The 18002-nt window shown below is 34.3% G+C and overlaps 1 protein-coding gene across 1 annotated transcript; it reads left to right on the forward strand.

Moving 5' to 3' along the window:
* Positions 1-10740: 10740 nt before the first annotated feature.
* LOC106883990 (uncharacterized) lies at positions 10741-17718 on the forward strand. Its single transcript, XM_089349214.1, has 5 exons — positions 10741-10875; positions 11510-11857; positions 12604-12716; positions 13606-15137; positions 16167-17718. The coding sequence occupies exons 2-5, from the start codon at positions 11519-11521 to the stop codon at positions 16361-16363; spliced, it is 2181 nt and encodes a 726-aa protein (XP_089205340.1). The 5' UTR covers positions 10741-10875; positions 11510-11518; the 3' UTR covers positions 16364-17718.
* The last annotated feature ends 284 nt before the right edge of the window (positions 17719-18002 follow it).

Genomic DNA, 18002 nt, shown 5'->3' on the forward strand with positions numbered 1-18002 from the left:
AAGCTACTGAAACAGCTCGCGATAACAACGATGCGTTTGGCCCAGGAACCACTAATGAATGTACAGCACAATGGTTGTTCAATAAATTTCGTAGCGGTGACGAGTCTTGAAGATGATAAGCGTAGTGGTTGGCTATCGGATTTTGACAACGATCAACTAAGAGCCTTAGTGGAAGCCAATCCACACACAACTGTTCGAGAGCTTGCTTCTGAATTAGACGTAATGTATACGACAATTTCCAACCACTTGAAAGAGATTGGAAAAACAAAAATGCTTGAGAAATGGGTGCCGCACGAATTGAACGACAAAAAAAAAAAAAACACCGTTTTGAAGTGTCGTCTTCCCTTCTTTTATGCAACATGAATTTCGACCGGATTGTGACTTGCGATGAAAAGTGGATTCTTTACAACAACCGGTGACGCTCAGCACAGTGGTTGGACACCGACGAAGCTCCACGGCACTTCCCGAAGCCAAAGTTGCACCAAAAGAAGGTCATGGTGACTGTTTGGTGGTCTGCGGCCAGTCTCATCCTTCACAGCTTTTTGGATCCAGGCGAAACCATTACGGCGGAGAAGTACTGTCAGCAAATGGATGAAATGTATAAGAAACTCCAACAACAACCAGCATTGGTCAATAGAAAAGGACCAAATACTTCTCCACGACAACGCTCGGCCGCACGTAGCACAACTGACCCTGCAGAAGTTGAACGAATTGGGCCACGAAACTCTGCCTCATCCGTCATACTCACCAGACCTCTCGCCTACCGACTACCACTTTTTCAAGCATTTCGACAGCTTCCTACATGAGAAATGCTTCAAAAACCAAGACGATGCCAAACACGACTTCAACGACTTCATCGACACAAGAACGCAGGAATTTTTACGCTACTGGCATAAATAAACTTGTTTCGCATTGGCAAAAGTGTGTTGATTCTGATGGTGTTTATTTCGATTAATAAAGTTTTGTTTGAGCCGAGATATGTACCTCTGAATTTAAAGGTTAAAAACTGCAAGAACTTTCTTGACAAACTAATATATATAAAATTGTTTTTAAGTGTCTGCTCTTATTTATTGGTTGGTAGTGGTTGGGTCTATATTTAATTATGGTTTATACTTGTTAATAAATTTCCTTTCTTTATTTAGTCTTTGTTGTTGATTGAAAGAATCTGAGCACTTGAAGAGGGGAAATATTTTGAAGTATAGTAAGTCCATCCCTGCTATGTGACTGTTTAAAGGAATTTTCCTGGTGTTTTTGCCTCGGATTTGTTGGCGATGGGTCGTCATTCTGTTGCGTAACGATCCGCCCGTCTGACCTACGTAATTATGCTGGCAACTATTGCATGTGATTACATAGATCAGGTCTTCCGTGTTGCAGGTGAGATTTGATTTAACTTTTAGGTTGGATTTAACAATTTTAGGTTGGGTTTTTTTCACTACTATCAGACCAATTCCTAATGTAGTAGGGGAAATTTAACATTAAGCATCTAGGTCAACAGGATTTTTTCTTAAATCAGAATAATGTATTAGTATTGACCTAGATGCTTAATGTTAAATTTCCCCTACTACATTATGAATTGGTCTGATAGTAGTAAAAAAAAACAACCTAAAATTGTGTTGCCACTATGACCAGAGGAATCTTTATAACCATATCCATGTATAATGTTTACCCCTTCCCTTTCCTTATAAGTAGAAAGGCTGGTTGCCCCTTTAAGCTTTAAATCACTATATAAAAAAAACAAATAAAGTCAGGGACAGTTAAAATTCTGCCTAGAATTAATTACTAACCTGCTAGCTTTGGCTATGTCAAGATGTTTTTTTTTTTTTTTTTTGTATTCTTCTTTCACTTAGATTGTTTAAATGTTGTCACAACAGTAATATGTCCATTCTGCTGAAATGAAATTTCAGGAAATTTTCTGTATCCTTGTGCAGCTGAAGATTACCCTGCATTTTACATCTAATGTAATGCTCGCATTACTTAAATATATGGAGTTACATGAAACGTGCGTACTGCAATAACCTTGCAAATTCGTGTTGCTTTTTTTGATTTTTGATCACCTTGTTTTGGGAATTGTTTGGATAATACCATACTATATCATGGTGCCTAAACTTAAGTGCCATATTCAATTTTGAATAAATAAATATATATATATATATATATATATATATACACACACACATACATATATATATACACATACATATATATATATATACATACATACATACATGCATACATACATACATACATACTTACATGCATACATACATACATACATACATACATACATACATACATACATACATACATAGAGAGAGATACATACGTGTGTATGTGTGTGTATGTGTATGTGGTTTTATGCTTGGCGGAATGCTGTACATTATTTGAAATCGGAGTTAGCAATGAATGTAAAGGGTGTGTAAATAGATGTACACAATATATTTGCTGTGCATGAAAAATATTTATTTAAAACCTAACATAAAGCATAATGAGTGGAGCACAATCACCAGTTTTTACTGCACTTTTGACTTTGAGAAGAAATATATTTTTCATGACTGTGTGCAACCTAAGTAAATGTATCAGCTAAGCAAATGATTTCCTCTAAATGCATTTAAAACATTATAGCATAATCTGTGTACTATTTCAGAAAATTATCGCTGTTCTCTTTGAACATGTAAAAGACAAATTTAGCTGGGGCAAAATGAGTAAGCCAAGATATGGTAAATTTGCAAGAATTACATTTGAGAAAAGATTCATACACATCAATATCCTTCCTTAGACACCAGAAAGATCTGAAATTCCAAAAAAAAATTTTAATATTTAACTCAAATGAAAGAGGATCATAGGAAAATGGAACGTGATATGAAATTAACGAAACTCGACTAAATAAAATAAACTCAACATAAAATATTCTCTGTAGCTTCTCTATGATCTGCTGGAGTAATTCTCTTCCCGATATATTTACGCATCATGCAGTTAAAGAGAAGAAATTATTGAAATTAATCATTGCTTATTTTGCCCCAGTTTAGACATCATTGTTTGAAAATTGAAATATTACCAAATTACACTCTAGTGCGGAAAAAAATCGACTTGAAATCCAACCGAGAAAAGAATATTGATTGTTAATCATCAAAACTTTTCCAGATACTTTATTAGGTACTTCAAATACAATTAGGTCAAAGTTGAGGAAAGATTTCTTGAAAAATAAGAACCTGTCACCTCTCTCAACTTCAACAACAATGCTAATCAATTTTTACTCCTGAGGATGATGCAATACTTGCAATGTAATGATTTCAAATAGGTAGGGAAAAAAATAACAAATCAGAAATGACTCATTTTACCCCGGTTACTAATTTCGTCCCCCGGACTCCATTTTAAATATCTTTCGATTCAGGTGTTAATGTGCTTGACAATGTGTGTCAAAATATTTTTGATATATATGTGAAAATATTTTCGTTAAAGTGTTTGTTTATAAGTTGTTAGTAGTATTTTATGTTTGCATGACAATGGCCGATCATAATATCTGCATGTTGCGATGAATGATCTTCCCTGTCGCTGAGTCTGTCGAAAAGTAGGAAGTGATCCCAAAATGACTTTCTTTTGTCTTAATATCTACTTAAAATTAGAAGAAGGAATTGTGAGAGAAAGGTGACGAAAAGTCGAACTGATTTTTTCTGATTCGTTGGAAGACACACATGAAACAAAAATTGTTGCGACCACAGAAAACAAGCTATTAAAGAAAAAAGAAACCCTCGTAGAATATACCAAGGTCGACACTGAATGATTCGAAAGATTAGTTGATCAAATCTTTGTTAGGTTTTATGTGACACACACGCACCAAGTACACACACACCACACGCACACACCACACGCACACACACACACACACACACACACACACACACACACACACACACACACACACACACACACACACACACACACAAAGATCATAAATCAACGAACGAAACGAGGGCACACGTGTAGTTTGAAGGTGTGTCTCAACAACAGGATGTGATACAAGCCCAGCGTATACACCACAAGTACCTCGTAAGAGAATCTGAACTGTTGTATAATAGAGTATGTAATGTACATGTGTGAGATTTTGTCGATAACAGCTGGACATACACGTGAGTAAATATTCAAAAATAGATTTGAATATTAAGCATAACAATGTCAGCTTTGTGAAAACGTTTGTAAGCTGAAAAGAAAGAATACTATTTACATTCGCTGGCAAAACAGAAATATGTAGTGAGTCAAAAGAAAAAAACTTTGTCCAGTCGCCTCCTATTTTCTAGCAGTAACACAACAGGGAAGATTACATTTTAGTTCTCTTCTAAAAGGACCCTACATTTTAGTTCTCTGCAAGCCTACAAAACTACTAACAACTTATAAACAAACTTTTTAACGAAATTATTTTCACAAACATTGTCCAGTACATTAACACCTGACTTGGTAGAAATAGTGAGTTTGGTTGCATGGGCTTGCAAGCTTTCGTGCCAAAATGGATCATGGCCTAAACCACGTGAATGAAGGTGAAGCGGTGTTGAGACTGAATCTTAGTGTTAACACAGTCTTGGAAACAACCGCTAAAAGCACAAGTAGAAGGATAATTGTGTCCCATGGAGCGCATGTATGTAAGTGTGTTGCAATGTTGTTCGATCCCAGAAGGAAAGTTTAATAATAGATATGAATGCTCAAACAAAGCAAAAACGTTCATGTAAAGAACAGACAGCTAAAAGCCAATGAAATTCAAGATAATGCAAGTAAGTGAAAGTCGGTGAGTAGCAATACCATGAAAATGTGAGCTACATGCAGTGGAGAGTTGCACAGTAAAGCATGAATTGAAAAGCAATGTCAGGTGAATATGAAATTGTAGATAGCGTGAAACCCAATCGCATGAAACTGTAATTATGCACAAGAGTTTCGTGAAATAAACGCCATTTACAGTTGAGTCAGTTTGTTATGTATGAGACGAGAAATTTGAATACTCATCTGTAGAAAGTAAAACATTGCTATGTTACTAGGTTTATAAACATACCACCGCATGATCAACATGAACGCTTTTTCTTATTTTTCTGCTGAATTTTCGTTCTTTTAAGGCTGTTATCCTAAATAATAATAATAATGATGATGATGATGATGATGATGATAGTAATAATAATAATAATAATAATAATAATAATAATAATAATAATAATAATAACAACAACAACAACAACATTGAAAAATACCTTAGGAACCCAGGTTCGAAATTTCCCCCAAGACACCTGATAAAGACTGGAGGGTATATCAGCCGAAACGTGTTAACAATAAACAAGATGAGGACAAATATCCGTTAAATGTAAATAATAATATAGAACTATGTTATTCTGAGTTTTCTGTTTTCCAAGCATTCAATATTTTGATTTTTCAATCATTTGAAATTCATATATTTTGCAGTTGTTTTTTATGATCGCCACCCTGTATACATTGGGTCCCAGACCCAATGCACAGTACCATGGACAGCCCCCAACCAAAGACTTTTAGGTGGATATGGTTGACAGGAACTGAAACAAGCTTGTCATATACATACATACATACATACATACATACACACACACACACACACACACACACACACACACACACACACATATATATATATATATATATATATATATATATATATATATATATATAGCAGTATACTGGATAGATACTATCCCTTAGTGGGTTGCACCCCCAACCCCTAACTCTCTCACGTTATATATATATATATATATATATAGGCGTAGGAGTGGCTGTGTGGTAAGTAGCTTGCTTACCAACCACATGGTTTCAGGTTCAGTCCCACTGCGTGGCACCTTCGGCAAGTGTCTTCTATTATAGCCTCGGGCCGACCAAAGCCTTGTGAGTGGATTTGGTAGACGGAAACTGAAAGAAGCCCGTCGTATATATGTATATATATATGTGTGTGTGTATATGTTTGTGTGTCTGTGTTTGTCCCCCCAACATCGCTTGACAACCGATGCTGGTGTGTTTACGTCCCTGTAACTTAGCGGTTCGGCTAAAGAGACCGATAGAATAAGTACTAGGCTTACAAAGAATAAGTCCTGGGGTCGATTAGCTCGACTAAACGGCAGTGCCTAGCATGGCCACAGTCAAATGACTGCAACAAGTAAAAGAGCAAAATAGTAAAAGAGTAAAAGAGTATATATATTTCGCCAAGGCATTGCGAGACTAATAACCTGGTTCAAAATTGTACAAAAAACAAAAAACAAAAGAGAGACAGGTGAGGGAACAATAAACAAGAAAATTTCCACGTAACTTAGCTGTTCGCAAGATTGGCCGATAGAATGAGTGCCGGGCTTTAAAAATAGGTGCTGAAGTCAATTTGTGCGTCTAAACTCTTCAAGGCATTGCCTCAGCATTGCTGCAGTTTGATGACATGATAACTACATATCTGTGTGCATATATGTAAGTATATATGCAAACATACATGCATATACATACATACATACATACATACATGCATACATACATACATATATATGTGTGTGTGTATGTATACATACACAAACACACAAACATACACACGCGCTGATGTCGAACTTGAGAATGAGTGCTAACACCACATTGGTGAATAAATATTATTTATTTGTGTATTAACAAGGCTACCACATGTAAAGAGGAATTTCTCCATAATTATCGAGCCTGCTTTATGGAACGTTGGCACTCATCTCTATTTTAGATGAGAATACCTGAATTTCCACGTGACTGTACGAGATTTCGGGATAAATAAATATACAGATTATGGTAGGTAACTTATGCAGAAATCGTAATTGTTGTCACCACTTTGGATTAATTCCTTAATCATTTTATGCGAGAACGCTCTTGGACGTCTAAATTTATAAATATAAATACACACGTATGTACACATGCACGTCCATACAAAATATGTGCACATAAAGAGGTATACAGACACTCACACTCACACACTCACATGTGTGTGTGTGTGTGTGTGTGTGTGTGTGTGTGTGTGTGTGTGTGTGTGTGTGTGTTAATAGTAATAGTAAGACAACAAAAGAATGAAAAGGACCTCGATATCATGTAAATAGAGGAATTTATCTGTAATATATGTGACAGTTATTCGGTTGCTATAATAAGACACCGAGTTTCGGATGTCGGGGCGGAAACCTGCTCTGCATCTCGTCAATAATCGAGGCAATCAAAAAATGCTCCAGGTTTCCGCCCCGACATCCGAAACTCGGAGTCTTATTATGGCAACCGAATAATTGTCACACATTACGTATATATATATATATATATGTGTGTAATGTAAGTGTATGTATATATATATATATATATATATATATATATATATATATATATATATATATATATGTATGTATGTATGTATGTATGTATGTATGTATGTATGTATGTATGTATGTATATATGTATATATATATATATATATATATATATATATATGCATGTATGTATATAAATATATATATATATATATATATATATATATATATATATATATATATATATATATATATATATATATATATATATATATACACATATATATATACCTGCATAATGAATTTTGTTCGTGTTTGAGAATGAGCACGTAATTGTGGAGTTGTTTCCCAGATTTTTACGCGAAACTTGGTCATGGGGCTATGAATTCATAAGGTTGTGTCTATATGTATTTTCCTGTGAATCATATGACGTCATGAATATGTGCAATGCGTATATATCTGCGTAATGCAGCATAATTTTATGAGGGCAAATGTTTCTTATGCACACTGTTCATATAATGCATATAATCAATGCTCGGAGAAGTTATCCATGTTGGAAAGGTAGTAAAGTGAGTGAAAGTCATGCTTGAAATTTCGAAGTTGCTTGTACATGCAGGGAGAGAAAATTTCCTTCCCAGTATTTAAAAGATTCACTGTTGATGTTATGATATTTAGGTTATGATATTTTTTTCGGTAATGCAGAGCTCGCATTTGTTGCTCTGCCCCCTGTATTTGCTGGCCCCTGGATTTAATGGGAGTTGCTAACGCTTCTCTCTTTAAGTATCCATAACTATTGAATGAAGATGATGTATGTCTTTCGGTTTTATCTCTGAACGAAGCCAAATGCTACATATATCAAGGTGTTTCCCGTCATTCTGATATAAGCTTTTGTTGTTCCGTTCAAATCCGTGATGTTGGCTTTATACACTAATTCTTTTTCCAGGTACCTATTATTCACGCGACAACTAACCGGAGATCTACGATTACAGGATCTTCTTATTGCTGTTATTCATATTGTGGTTGAAAATGATCGACCTTATATTGGTGGGTGTGGGCAACTATAACTAACCTTGTCCATACTTCTTTTGGATTGTAGAATCTTTGGAGTTATAGATAAATTACTTTGCAGAACTTATTTTCAGCCGTTCATGGGGTCAACTTTACTTTTCAGCTTTGAGGGGTTGATAAAATAAAGTACAACTCCAGTACTGAGATCGATTTAATCGACTGTTCTTTCTCCCCCAAATTTCCCCCTCTGTACCTGTATTAAAAGTAATAATAATTATTAACTGTTCTTATTGTAATTGTTGTTGATGAAGATGTTACTACTATGATAGGACATTAGACGGTGGTAAAACCAGCGAAGAGTCACCATTGCCTATACGTTCCCTATACCTTCTACATATCATCCTCTAGACTCGATAAAAACATGTACCAGTTGAGTACCATAATCGATCAGACCGACTTTGCTCTTTTCAAATTTCTCGCCTTGATACAATGTAAGAAATCCCTATTATTTGTGATGGCGAGATGTAAGAAATAATTTGCGGTACTTTTTCTGATACTAACGATTATTCAAGCTTGCTACCCTAAATAACGATTTCTTACATAGAAACAAGACAAGAAAATTAGAGAAGAGGAAAATAGTTATGATTGACTCAATTATTTGTTTGATATTTTACTTCATTGAGTCTTGAGGATGAAAGTTAGATTTAAACACAGAATAAAAATGGGTAGATAATCTACTATAACCCAGTGTATTAGTTTTTATTTCATTTTAAATTAAATAAAATTGTATTTTTTATTTTTTACTTGTTTCAGTCATTGGAATGCGGCTATGCTGATGAAGCACCTTGAACAGATCGATCCTAATACTTATTTGCGTTTAGGTCTGGTGTTTCTGCTTTTGATCCTTTAGACGAACCGCTAAGTTACGTGAGCATAAGCAAACAAACACTGGTTGTCAAGCGCAGTGGGGGAAACACACACACACACACACATACACACCCTAATTGTAATCCTGATTCTGGTGGTAAGGAAAAAAATGATTTTACATAGACTTTTAAGGGAAAATATTCTCCTTTCTCTAAAGTGAACCACTTCTCTACATTTTACATAGCTTTTCAGCAAGAAAACCCTAATCAATAAACAAATTCAACGGCGGTTGCTCTGAAAGTTCCAAATTTCTTTATATTCTCTCTTGCAGCTGTGATCGAAAAAATTGTTGAGGTAGAAATTCGTTTATCCTCCTCCCTCCTCCTCCCTCCTCCTCCCTCCTCCTCCCTCCTCCTCATCATCATTATTGTTGTTGTTGTTGTTGTTGTTGTTGCTGTTATAGTAGTTATTATCATTAATTTATTATTATTATTATTATTATTATTATTATTATTATTATTATTATTATTATTATTATTATTATTTTAATCACAAGCTTTGTTGGAACTCCTGGAGTCATGCGTGTGTAGCGGGCTTGCTACCTGCAGCCTACGGTACCATGCTATTTGTACTTTTCAGCTATCTAATACTTTCCTGGTTAATCTGGCCGTGCTAAGGAGGCAAATCTTTTGTAACAGTTCTACTGGGCACACTATTCCAATCTCTTTAATGTTCCTCTTGATGCTTTCTGATTCTGTCCCCAAGGACCCAACAATAATTGCTACTAGCTTCACCTTCATCTTCCATAGCCCGGATATTTTGTACTTAAGAAGGTTGTATTCATCTATTTTTTCGCCTTCCTTCTTGACTATTCGTGGGTCAAAGGGCCACGCAATTACTATTATCATCATTAAGGTGGTGAGATGGCAGACAGACTCTTTAGCATGCCCGGCAAAATGCTTAGCGGCACTTTGTCTGTCTTTACAATCTGAATTCAAACTCCGCCGAGGTCGACTTTATCTTTCATCCTTTTGGTGGCGATGAATTAGTAAGTTGGGCTGTGGAAGAGCAGAAACTGTAGAACACTGAATTTATGGTATTTAATCTTGTCTCTCTATACCTTAAGCTGAATTCCCTGCCCAAGTTTTGAAACCAAGAATTTTATGTCAAATTCCTAAGGAATGTCATTTTTGTCTACTTCCGCAATGTAAAAGTAAGAAATAGCCCTAGATTATCAATTCTCCCAACAGCATAGCACACGTGTTTGGCAATGTGGTTATACAATACAATTGCAGTCACACAGCAATACACTGGATACATGTGTAAAAAAAAGAAGCATATATTAAAAAATAATGTCACACAAAATACAATAAGAAACAAACGAGAAAAATTCATCGTGAGAAAATTAAAACACAAGAGTCGGAAGTCGGCAGTCGACTCGTAAACTTTGTCTAGTTTTCTTGGTTAATAGATATAGGTTTATTGAAAAAGACTATTGTTTGATTTCTCTTCTTCCTAAATGTATTCACGTGATTCGCAAATGACAAAGGCAAAGGAATTTTATAACTAACAATGAAATAATAGATAAATAAATAAATATGAAGAAAACCACGAGAGATATGTAGTCAGGTTCCCTATAAATACCGCTTGTGCAGTTCCTCAACTATCATTCGAGAAACTAAATTCGCTTCGAACAAATTAACCAAAGGTGAGTGAAGAAAAGTTCCGTTTAACTTACATTTTTTTTGTCTGAAAGTTGATCACATGTCCTTCTATGTTTGACTTATTCTCGATGCAGCAGTGCAGTATGTCACACTCTGTACAGCAACACTGTGTCACTCTCTCCTTTGCAATACACTGTCATTTTCGGTAGCACAATACAGTGGTCATTGTGCAGCAACTCTATTGGCTTCCTATACAGCTACAATATGTGTCATTCTAAATACACCAACAGACCGTGGTTTATTCTCTGTACACAGAGTATGTCATTCTCTCTACAATACATACCGTGAAAAAGAAAGAGACAGAGAAATAAGGATTTCACTCTAGTATTGACTCCGAATGGAAGAAAGGCTAAGTTGACTTCAGAGCGTAGACATCCAAAACTAATACTACAAGACAGTCTAACCGAAGCTGAAACGACTCGCCTTATACATACATACTTTTCGCAGCGTGGTTTAAAGTTCAAAACTTGTAGTTATACCTACATTAAATCATAGCTTATCCAGTATCACTTGTGCATAATTGTTACATAAATATTGTACATGTTGTAATGGTTGTCAATAAATGTATTTATATTAGTTTACAATATTCATTTATTCATACTTTAATTTTATTTACAGAAAAACAAAATGAAGTACTTGGTGTTAATTCTAATATTGCCAGTTGTTTGTGTGGAATGTTTCCAGTTTTTAAATGAAATTACAAAATGCTTTGGTGATTATTCAAAGAATAATTTTGCTACGGACAAAAGGCTAACTTCACAGAAATATTGTGTGGATAAAATTTTATTCAATAACCCCCGTTTAAATAAATGGAGTGACTATTATCCAGACATAAAGAATTTTAGTAATAATGGAGGAATTCCAAATGCTCTAGTACAAAGGGGAATTAGAAAAGAATATAGAATGCTCACTACCAAAGAAAGAGACGATTTTCATCGCGCCATTAATCTGTTGAAACAAGATACGGTAAGTTTTCATATCGAAAATTTGTTCATATCATTTAATTCTTTTTTTTTTTTTTCAACAGGTCATTAACAGAGACGTCTTTATTCGATGTCAGTAAATTAATAAATTTAATGAAAAACTTTTACAGTACTTTGTTACAAAACGTCAACGAGTTGATTAATTCTTACGCATATACACATAAAATTCGAGAGTGTATGATGTTCATGGATTGTCCCAGTGGTGTTGAAAACCAAAGTAAAGTGGAACATTTATAATAAGTAGCAATTAATTATAAAGTTTAAACCTTAAACGGTAAATATCATCAATTGATGTTTCATTAGAGAACATCGGATATTTTACTGATGTTTCAAAAATTTTACATAGAAACGGCCACTATCAAATGAAAGTGAATATTTTACGGAACTTTTCAATAATGAGATTGTAAATTTTATTGTGCGCGAGTCTAACAATTGTTATAATTTTTGTATTTATTTAAGTGAAAATAAGCCTAAAAATTACCCTCAACAAAATTAATCATTTTTGTCTTTTTTCTTCTCATTTGGCACACACATTCATGCAAGTTTTCCCACTGTTTAAGAGTTAATTACATTATCGTTGTTACAGTAGACGATCTTGTAGATTATGAAGCATGTACGCATGTACGTACGTACGTACGAATATATGTATGTATGTATGTATGTATGTAAGTATGTATGTAACTTTACGCTAACTAATGATGTCCACTGTTTTTTTATTTTTTTATTTAGAGTATGACTCCAAATGTCTACGATGCGATCGCCTTCCTCCATACTGGTCCCACGGTTAGAAATGCTCACTCTGGCCCTTCTTTTCTAGTTTGGCACAGAATCTACCTTAACATGTAAGTATTTTCTCTTACATGTGAGATTTATTATTTTCGACATTTTCTACTTTTCTTTCTACTCTAATATCTTAACATTATTTAATACGATACTTTACTAATAAATCTTTCGTAATTCTTGCAAGACAAGTATAAGTATACTTGTAATATTAATAGATCTGAGTGAATTGAACTGTATTTGGAGGCAAGTTACATGAGTTTATTAATCAGATTTGTACTTAATTGAATATACATGTATCCAAAAGTGTGTGCGTGAGCGAGAGAGAGAGAGAGAGAGAGAGAGAGAGAAAGAGTGTGTGTGTGTGTGTGTGTGTGTGTGTGTGTGTGTGTGTGTGTGTGTGTGTGTGTGTGTGTGTGTGTGTCTGTGGCTGTGTGTTTGTGGCTGTGTGTCTGTGGCTGTGTGTCTGTGTGCAAATGGCTTTGTTAACATATGTTCGTATATAGGTAGATAAGAGCATTTGTATGTGAGTATTGCATCTTTGATATTCCGGTTACTCAGCAATGACAGGTCAACAAGTGATTTGTGTGTTATTGTTCCCTACATTCTAATTTATCATCTGCCGGATTAGCCACTCTAATTTGGATACCGACAATGTTTCTCATGTATGTAGTACAAAACTCTAGTGGTCACTTCCTAAATAATCATGTTCGTTATTCCTTTATATTTGACAATTTATTTCAGTGATATCATAGAAATATTTTACTGTTTTCCTCAATGCTATCATATTATTTAAAGCATTTCATTACTGATATTAGAAACACTCCGATATTCTATTCCGCAAAATATTTATCATCATCACCGTCGTCGTAGTCGTTGTCCTTGTAGCATCATCATCATCCTCATCGCTTTATTTATTGTATAATTTTTCTTCTTAATTTATTTCCTCAGAATGGAAGAAGCTCTTAATGAAAAGGTATCAGGAGTAACAATTCCGTATTGGGATCCAACACTTGACAGCTCTCTTGATGATCCTCGAGATTCCATTATCTGGACGGATAAATTCTTGGGAAATATTAATGGAATTGTCAATTGTGGTCCGTTTGCTAACTGGAGCACACCAGCTGGTCCCCTGATGAGGAATGGTGGTTTTATTAGTAACTTACCAACTACTGAAGACATAAATAATATTCTGAGCCGATGGAGACTTGCTGATATCACCGAACCAAATGCGATTGGTAAATACAATTTGGAATTTCACCACAATTCTATGCACAATTTTATTGGAGGTCATTTAGGTCAACCAGAAACTTCTCCTATGGATCCAGTTTTCTGGCTAATCCACAGCTATATGGATCTTCTTATGAATCGTTTCAATGAGAACCAAAAGAAACATAATGTCGATCCTGCAACAGATTATCCTATAAAGTATGGTTTACCAGTTTATGCTCCCGATCAAAGTATTGGCCTGAAGAATATAACAATCAGAGAAGCATTAAAAGAAGCTCAATCTTATAATTACATTTCTTCATATGACTTCGCTATACTCGAGACACCATGTAACGGAAATTCACCGGTCCAACCTTCTCCGTATCTAACTTGCCACAATGGAAGATATCAGACGAAAACTAGAAAATCAGTTGGTTGCAATGCTCTTATTCCCTATCAGAATATGTTTTGTATTAACCGTAAATGTGATCTACAAGAATGGGCATTTATTCCAGTTGAAATAATTTACGAACGACCTTTCGAAACGATGAAATTTGGAAATTTCCCGATCAAAAATGGCATGCCAGATTTACTAACTGATCTATACGACAATAATATACCCCAAAATATCTCGTCTGGTAACTCTACTTGCCGAATTAAAAAGTGTTGTGGTCCCGCAGGAAGACTCAGTGTGCAAGCCAGTGGCATCAATTATTTTGGTAACTATGAAGAAATGGTGATAGTTGATCGTAGATTAGCTGTATCATCGGATATAGCCTACATTGGTATCAAAAGACCTGCAATAAACAGCAGTCTGGTATTTATGACAGTCTCAGAACAATGTGGAAGAATATGTCGTCCTTCTTGCTTAGTGCCGGGTTCAAATCCACCGAGGTACACAGAATGTATAGGTTTGTTGAACTTAACTCACAATGATGCTCATTTCTACGGCAAAACTCTGGCAGAAGCTTACATGAGAGTGTGGGATTATAAAAACCAGATACGACCGAAACTAAAACACGAGAATATACCAATCGTATTCCATTGTGATGACAGCCTGTGGCCATTTAGCACCACCAACTATACAACAACAACACCATCAATTTGGACAACAGCGTCAACACGTACCACAACTACTACTACTACTACTACTACCACTACCACTACTACAACTCCAACAACTACAACTACACCAACAACTACAACAACAACTACAACACCAACAACAACTACAGCACCAACAACAACAACAACTAGTAGAAATAGTAATGTCTGTAAGTATTTCATTTATCCACTCCTTTAGTAAACACATGTCTTTGTACGGATTATATTATAAAAAGCAGAAGTACCTATAACTTATTACTAGATCAGTAGGGTCACTTATTTTTTCTACTCAACAAGAGAAGCCATAGTCGACTTTGCCTTTAATCTGGGGTCGATGTTAATGATTAGTCTTTTTCTACACAATTTAAAGCCTTGTTTCCATAGTAGAAACGATCATTTTATATATATATATATATATATATATACATTATTATGATTGACCGTTGACTGAACACTATTCAATTTTTTTTCTCCGTGTTTTTCTCCTTGTCTCCGTATTCTTTCTGTTGAAGAGCGTAGCTCGAAACGTCAAAGACTTTCCGTATTCCCGAGCGTCATACTAATATATACTTTTGTTATTTACACCACCTGTCCTCGTCTGTTGTTATTTTTTGTATATTCTCCCATATATATATATATATATATATATATATATATATATATATATATATATATATATATTAATGCTTTATGTGATCTTTGCAATCTGGTTTATTCGAGAATTTTGCACTATGGATTATGAAACTATAATAATCCAAAGCGTGAAACGTCGTTTACTCCTTTAGGGATTCATTTTGAAATAAAGTAATTTGAAATTTTGACTCAAGGCCAGCAATTTCGGGGGAGTGGATAAGTCGATTACATCGACCCCAGTGTTCCAATGATATTTATTTTATCGAAAAGAAAAAAATATTTAAACCACTTCAAAAGGATAAAAGGCAAAGTCTAGTTTTCGTCTGAAAGTATAGACGGACGAAATGCTGCTAAGCAGTTCGCCCGTCTTTCTAACTGTTCTGCAATAAACATTTTCATATGTATTAAGAACAACCAAATGTACACCCCACTCTCACTTTTCTTGTTTGTGCCTTGCGTTCACTTCATGATATTTCTTAGCAATATACGTAATAAATTCCTGAAAAAATACAATACTAGATATAACGTGACTAATTTCACTTTCTCTCTCTTTTCTCTCTTTCCAGTCTGCAAAGTTGATGATTCCTGTATAGTGCCATCGGGATGTAGCTGTAAATTCTTCGAAAAACAACCTTGTATGCAAATGTGCTCTAAATATGCTGTATGTTTTGGAGGTTATTATCATGTTGTGAAATGTGGTTACGGTTTTAGATTCGACAAACAACTGCAAAGATGCGTCCGTGGATACTGCGTACACAGATAGTAAGCAAACGCTATAACATCATACTTAATAACCACTTCAACATTCAACATTTGCTGTTAAAAATCAACGGTTTCTTGTGTACTTTTATACTGAACTCCTCTGCAATTCATCGATTCGGTTCAGTGCGATTTATAAGCAATACATAAATCATAAGCAATACATAAAAATTTATCAAGATGGACCTTGGTTCTGCTGAGTGGCTAAACGCTCTCATAATCACTTATTCACACATGATACTAAATTATTTAATATTCACGGTCAGTTGCTGCCAAATCCGGAGTAAGAGTTAATCATTGAATCAACGTTTGTGTCTATACATGTATGCATACATATGTACATATCTATAAAGTCTGTGTACACCTGTACGTGTATATATGCATTTATGTATGTATGTATGTATGTATGTATGTATGTATGTATGTATGCATGCATGTATGTATGTAAATTATGTATATATACGTGTATATATATATGTGTATGTATGCATATATATATAAGCATATATATATATTATATATATATGTTATATATATGTATATTATATATATGTATATATTATATATATGTATGTATGCATATATATATATTATATATATATATATATGTATATGTATATACATATATATATATATATATATATATATATATATATATATTATATGTATGTATATATAATGAATATATATGAATATGCATGAGTAAATGAACATGTATATGTGTGTACATATGTGTATGTATATGCGTATATATCTATCTATATATATATATGTATATATATATATACATAGATGTACATATGTATATATGTATGTATGCATGTACGTATGAATGTATGTATACATATGCTGGTATGTATATGTATATATATGCGTGTGTATCTATGTATGTGTGTTCGATTCCCGCAACCGATGTTATTTACACCTTCTCCTCCTCTTTTACAGAGTGTATGTGTATGTGTGTGTGCATGTATGAGTGTGTGCGTGTACATAATATAAACGTTAATGCTGTAGCATTGCCTGCGGGATTCGAGCACCGCGTTTATATCCATATTAATTATTATTCTGAAAAATCAGCGAAAATATTAATCTACTAATCAACTGAACTTTCAAGTACATGTATACAACACACACACACACACACACACACACATGCTAACACACAAACATAACTATATTTATACTAATACATACGTATTTATGCAAAAATATTTTTAAATGTATGTGCATACTCACTTTTGTTATAAAAAATATACCTCTATATTATAAGCGATATAACCTTCATATAAACAATGTACCTATGCGTTATAAAAATTATATGCCATGATATTGAATAATAAAATTATTTATTAAACAAAATGTTTGTGTTATTGTTTATATCTACTTCTTCGAAAAAGTATCAGTTATGTACTGGAGTCAATTTCATTCAATGAGCTTTTCTCCAGTATATTTAGGGAAGGAGGGTTATGCTGCGTAACAAAATTATGTTATTCGTATGCAAAAAGGGCAGAAGAAAATATGCATTGAATTCTCAGTGTTGAAACCCTCTTGGAAGTGATAGAAGCTTCAGTGTAAATGCAAATGCCGATTAAATATTTAGGAGTTTGAAAACCAGTGTGCCAATGTGTTTTGGTAGATTGGCG

This window comes from Octopus bimaculoides, chromosome 3 (assembly GCF_046866305.1).
Source record: "Octopus bimaculoides isolate indiv1 chromosome 3, ASM4686630v1, whole genome shotgun sequence".
In the NCBI taxonomy this organism is placed as follows: Eukaryota; Metazoa; Mollusca; class Cephalopoda; order Octopoda; family Octopodidae; genus Octopus; species Octopus bimaculoides.

Bases quoted from the DNA above. Each gene is read 5' to 3' on its own strand.
- LOC106883990 (XM_089349214.1), top strand. From the start codon at position 11,519: ATGAAGTACTTGGTGTTAATTCTAATATTGCCAGTTGTTTGTGTGGAA. The intron at 12,717-13,605 runs GTAAGTATTTTC...TTATTTCCTCAG, and splicing joins CACAGAATCTACCTTAACAT to AATGGAAGAAGCTCTTAATG. The intron at 15,138-16,166 runs GTAAGTATTTCA...CTCTCTTTCCAG, and splicing joins TAGTAGAAATAGTAATGTCT to TCTGCAAAGTTGATGATTCC.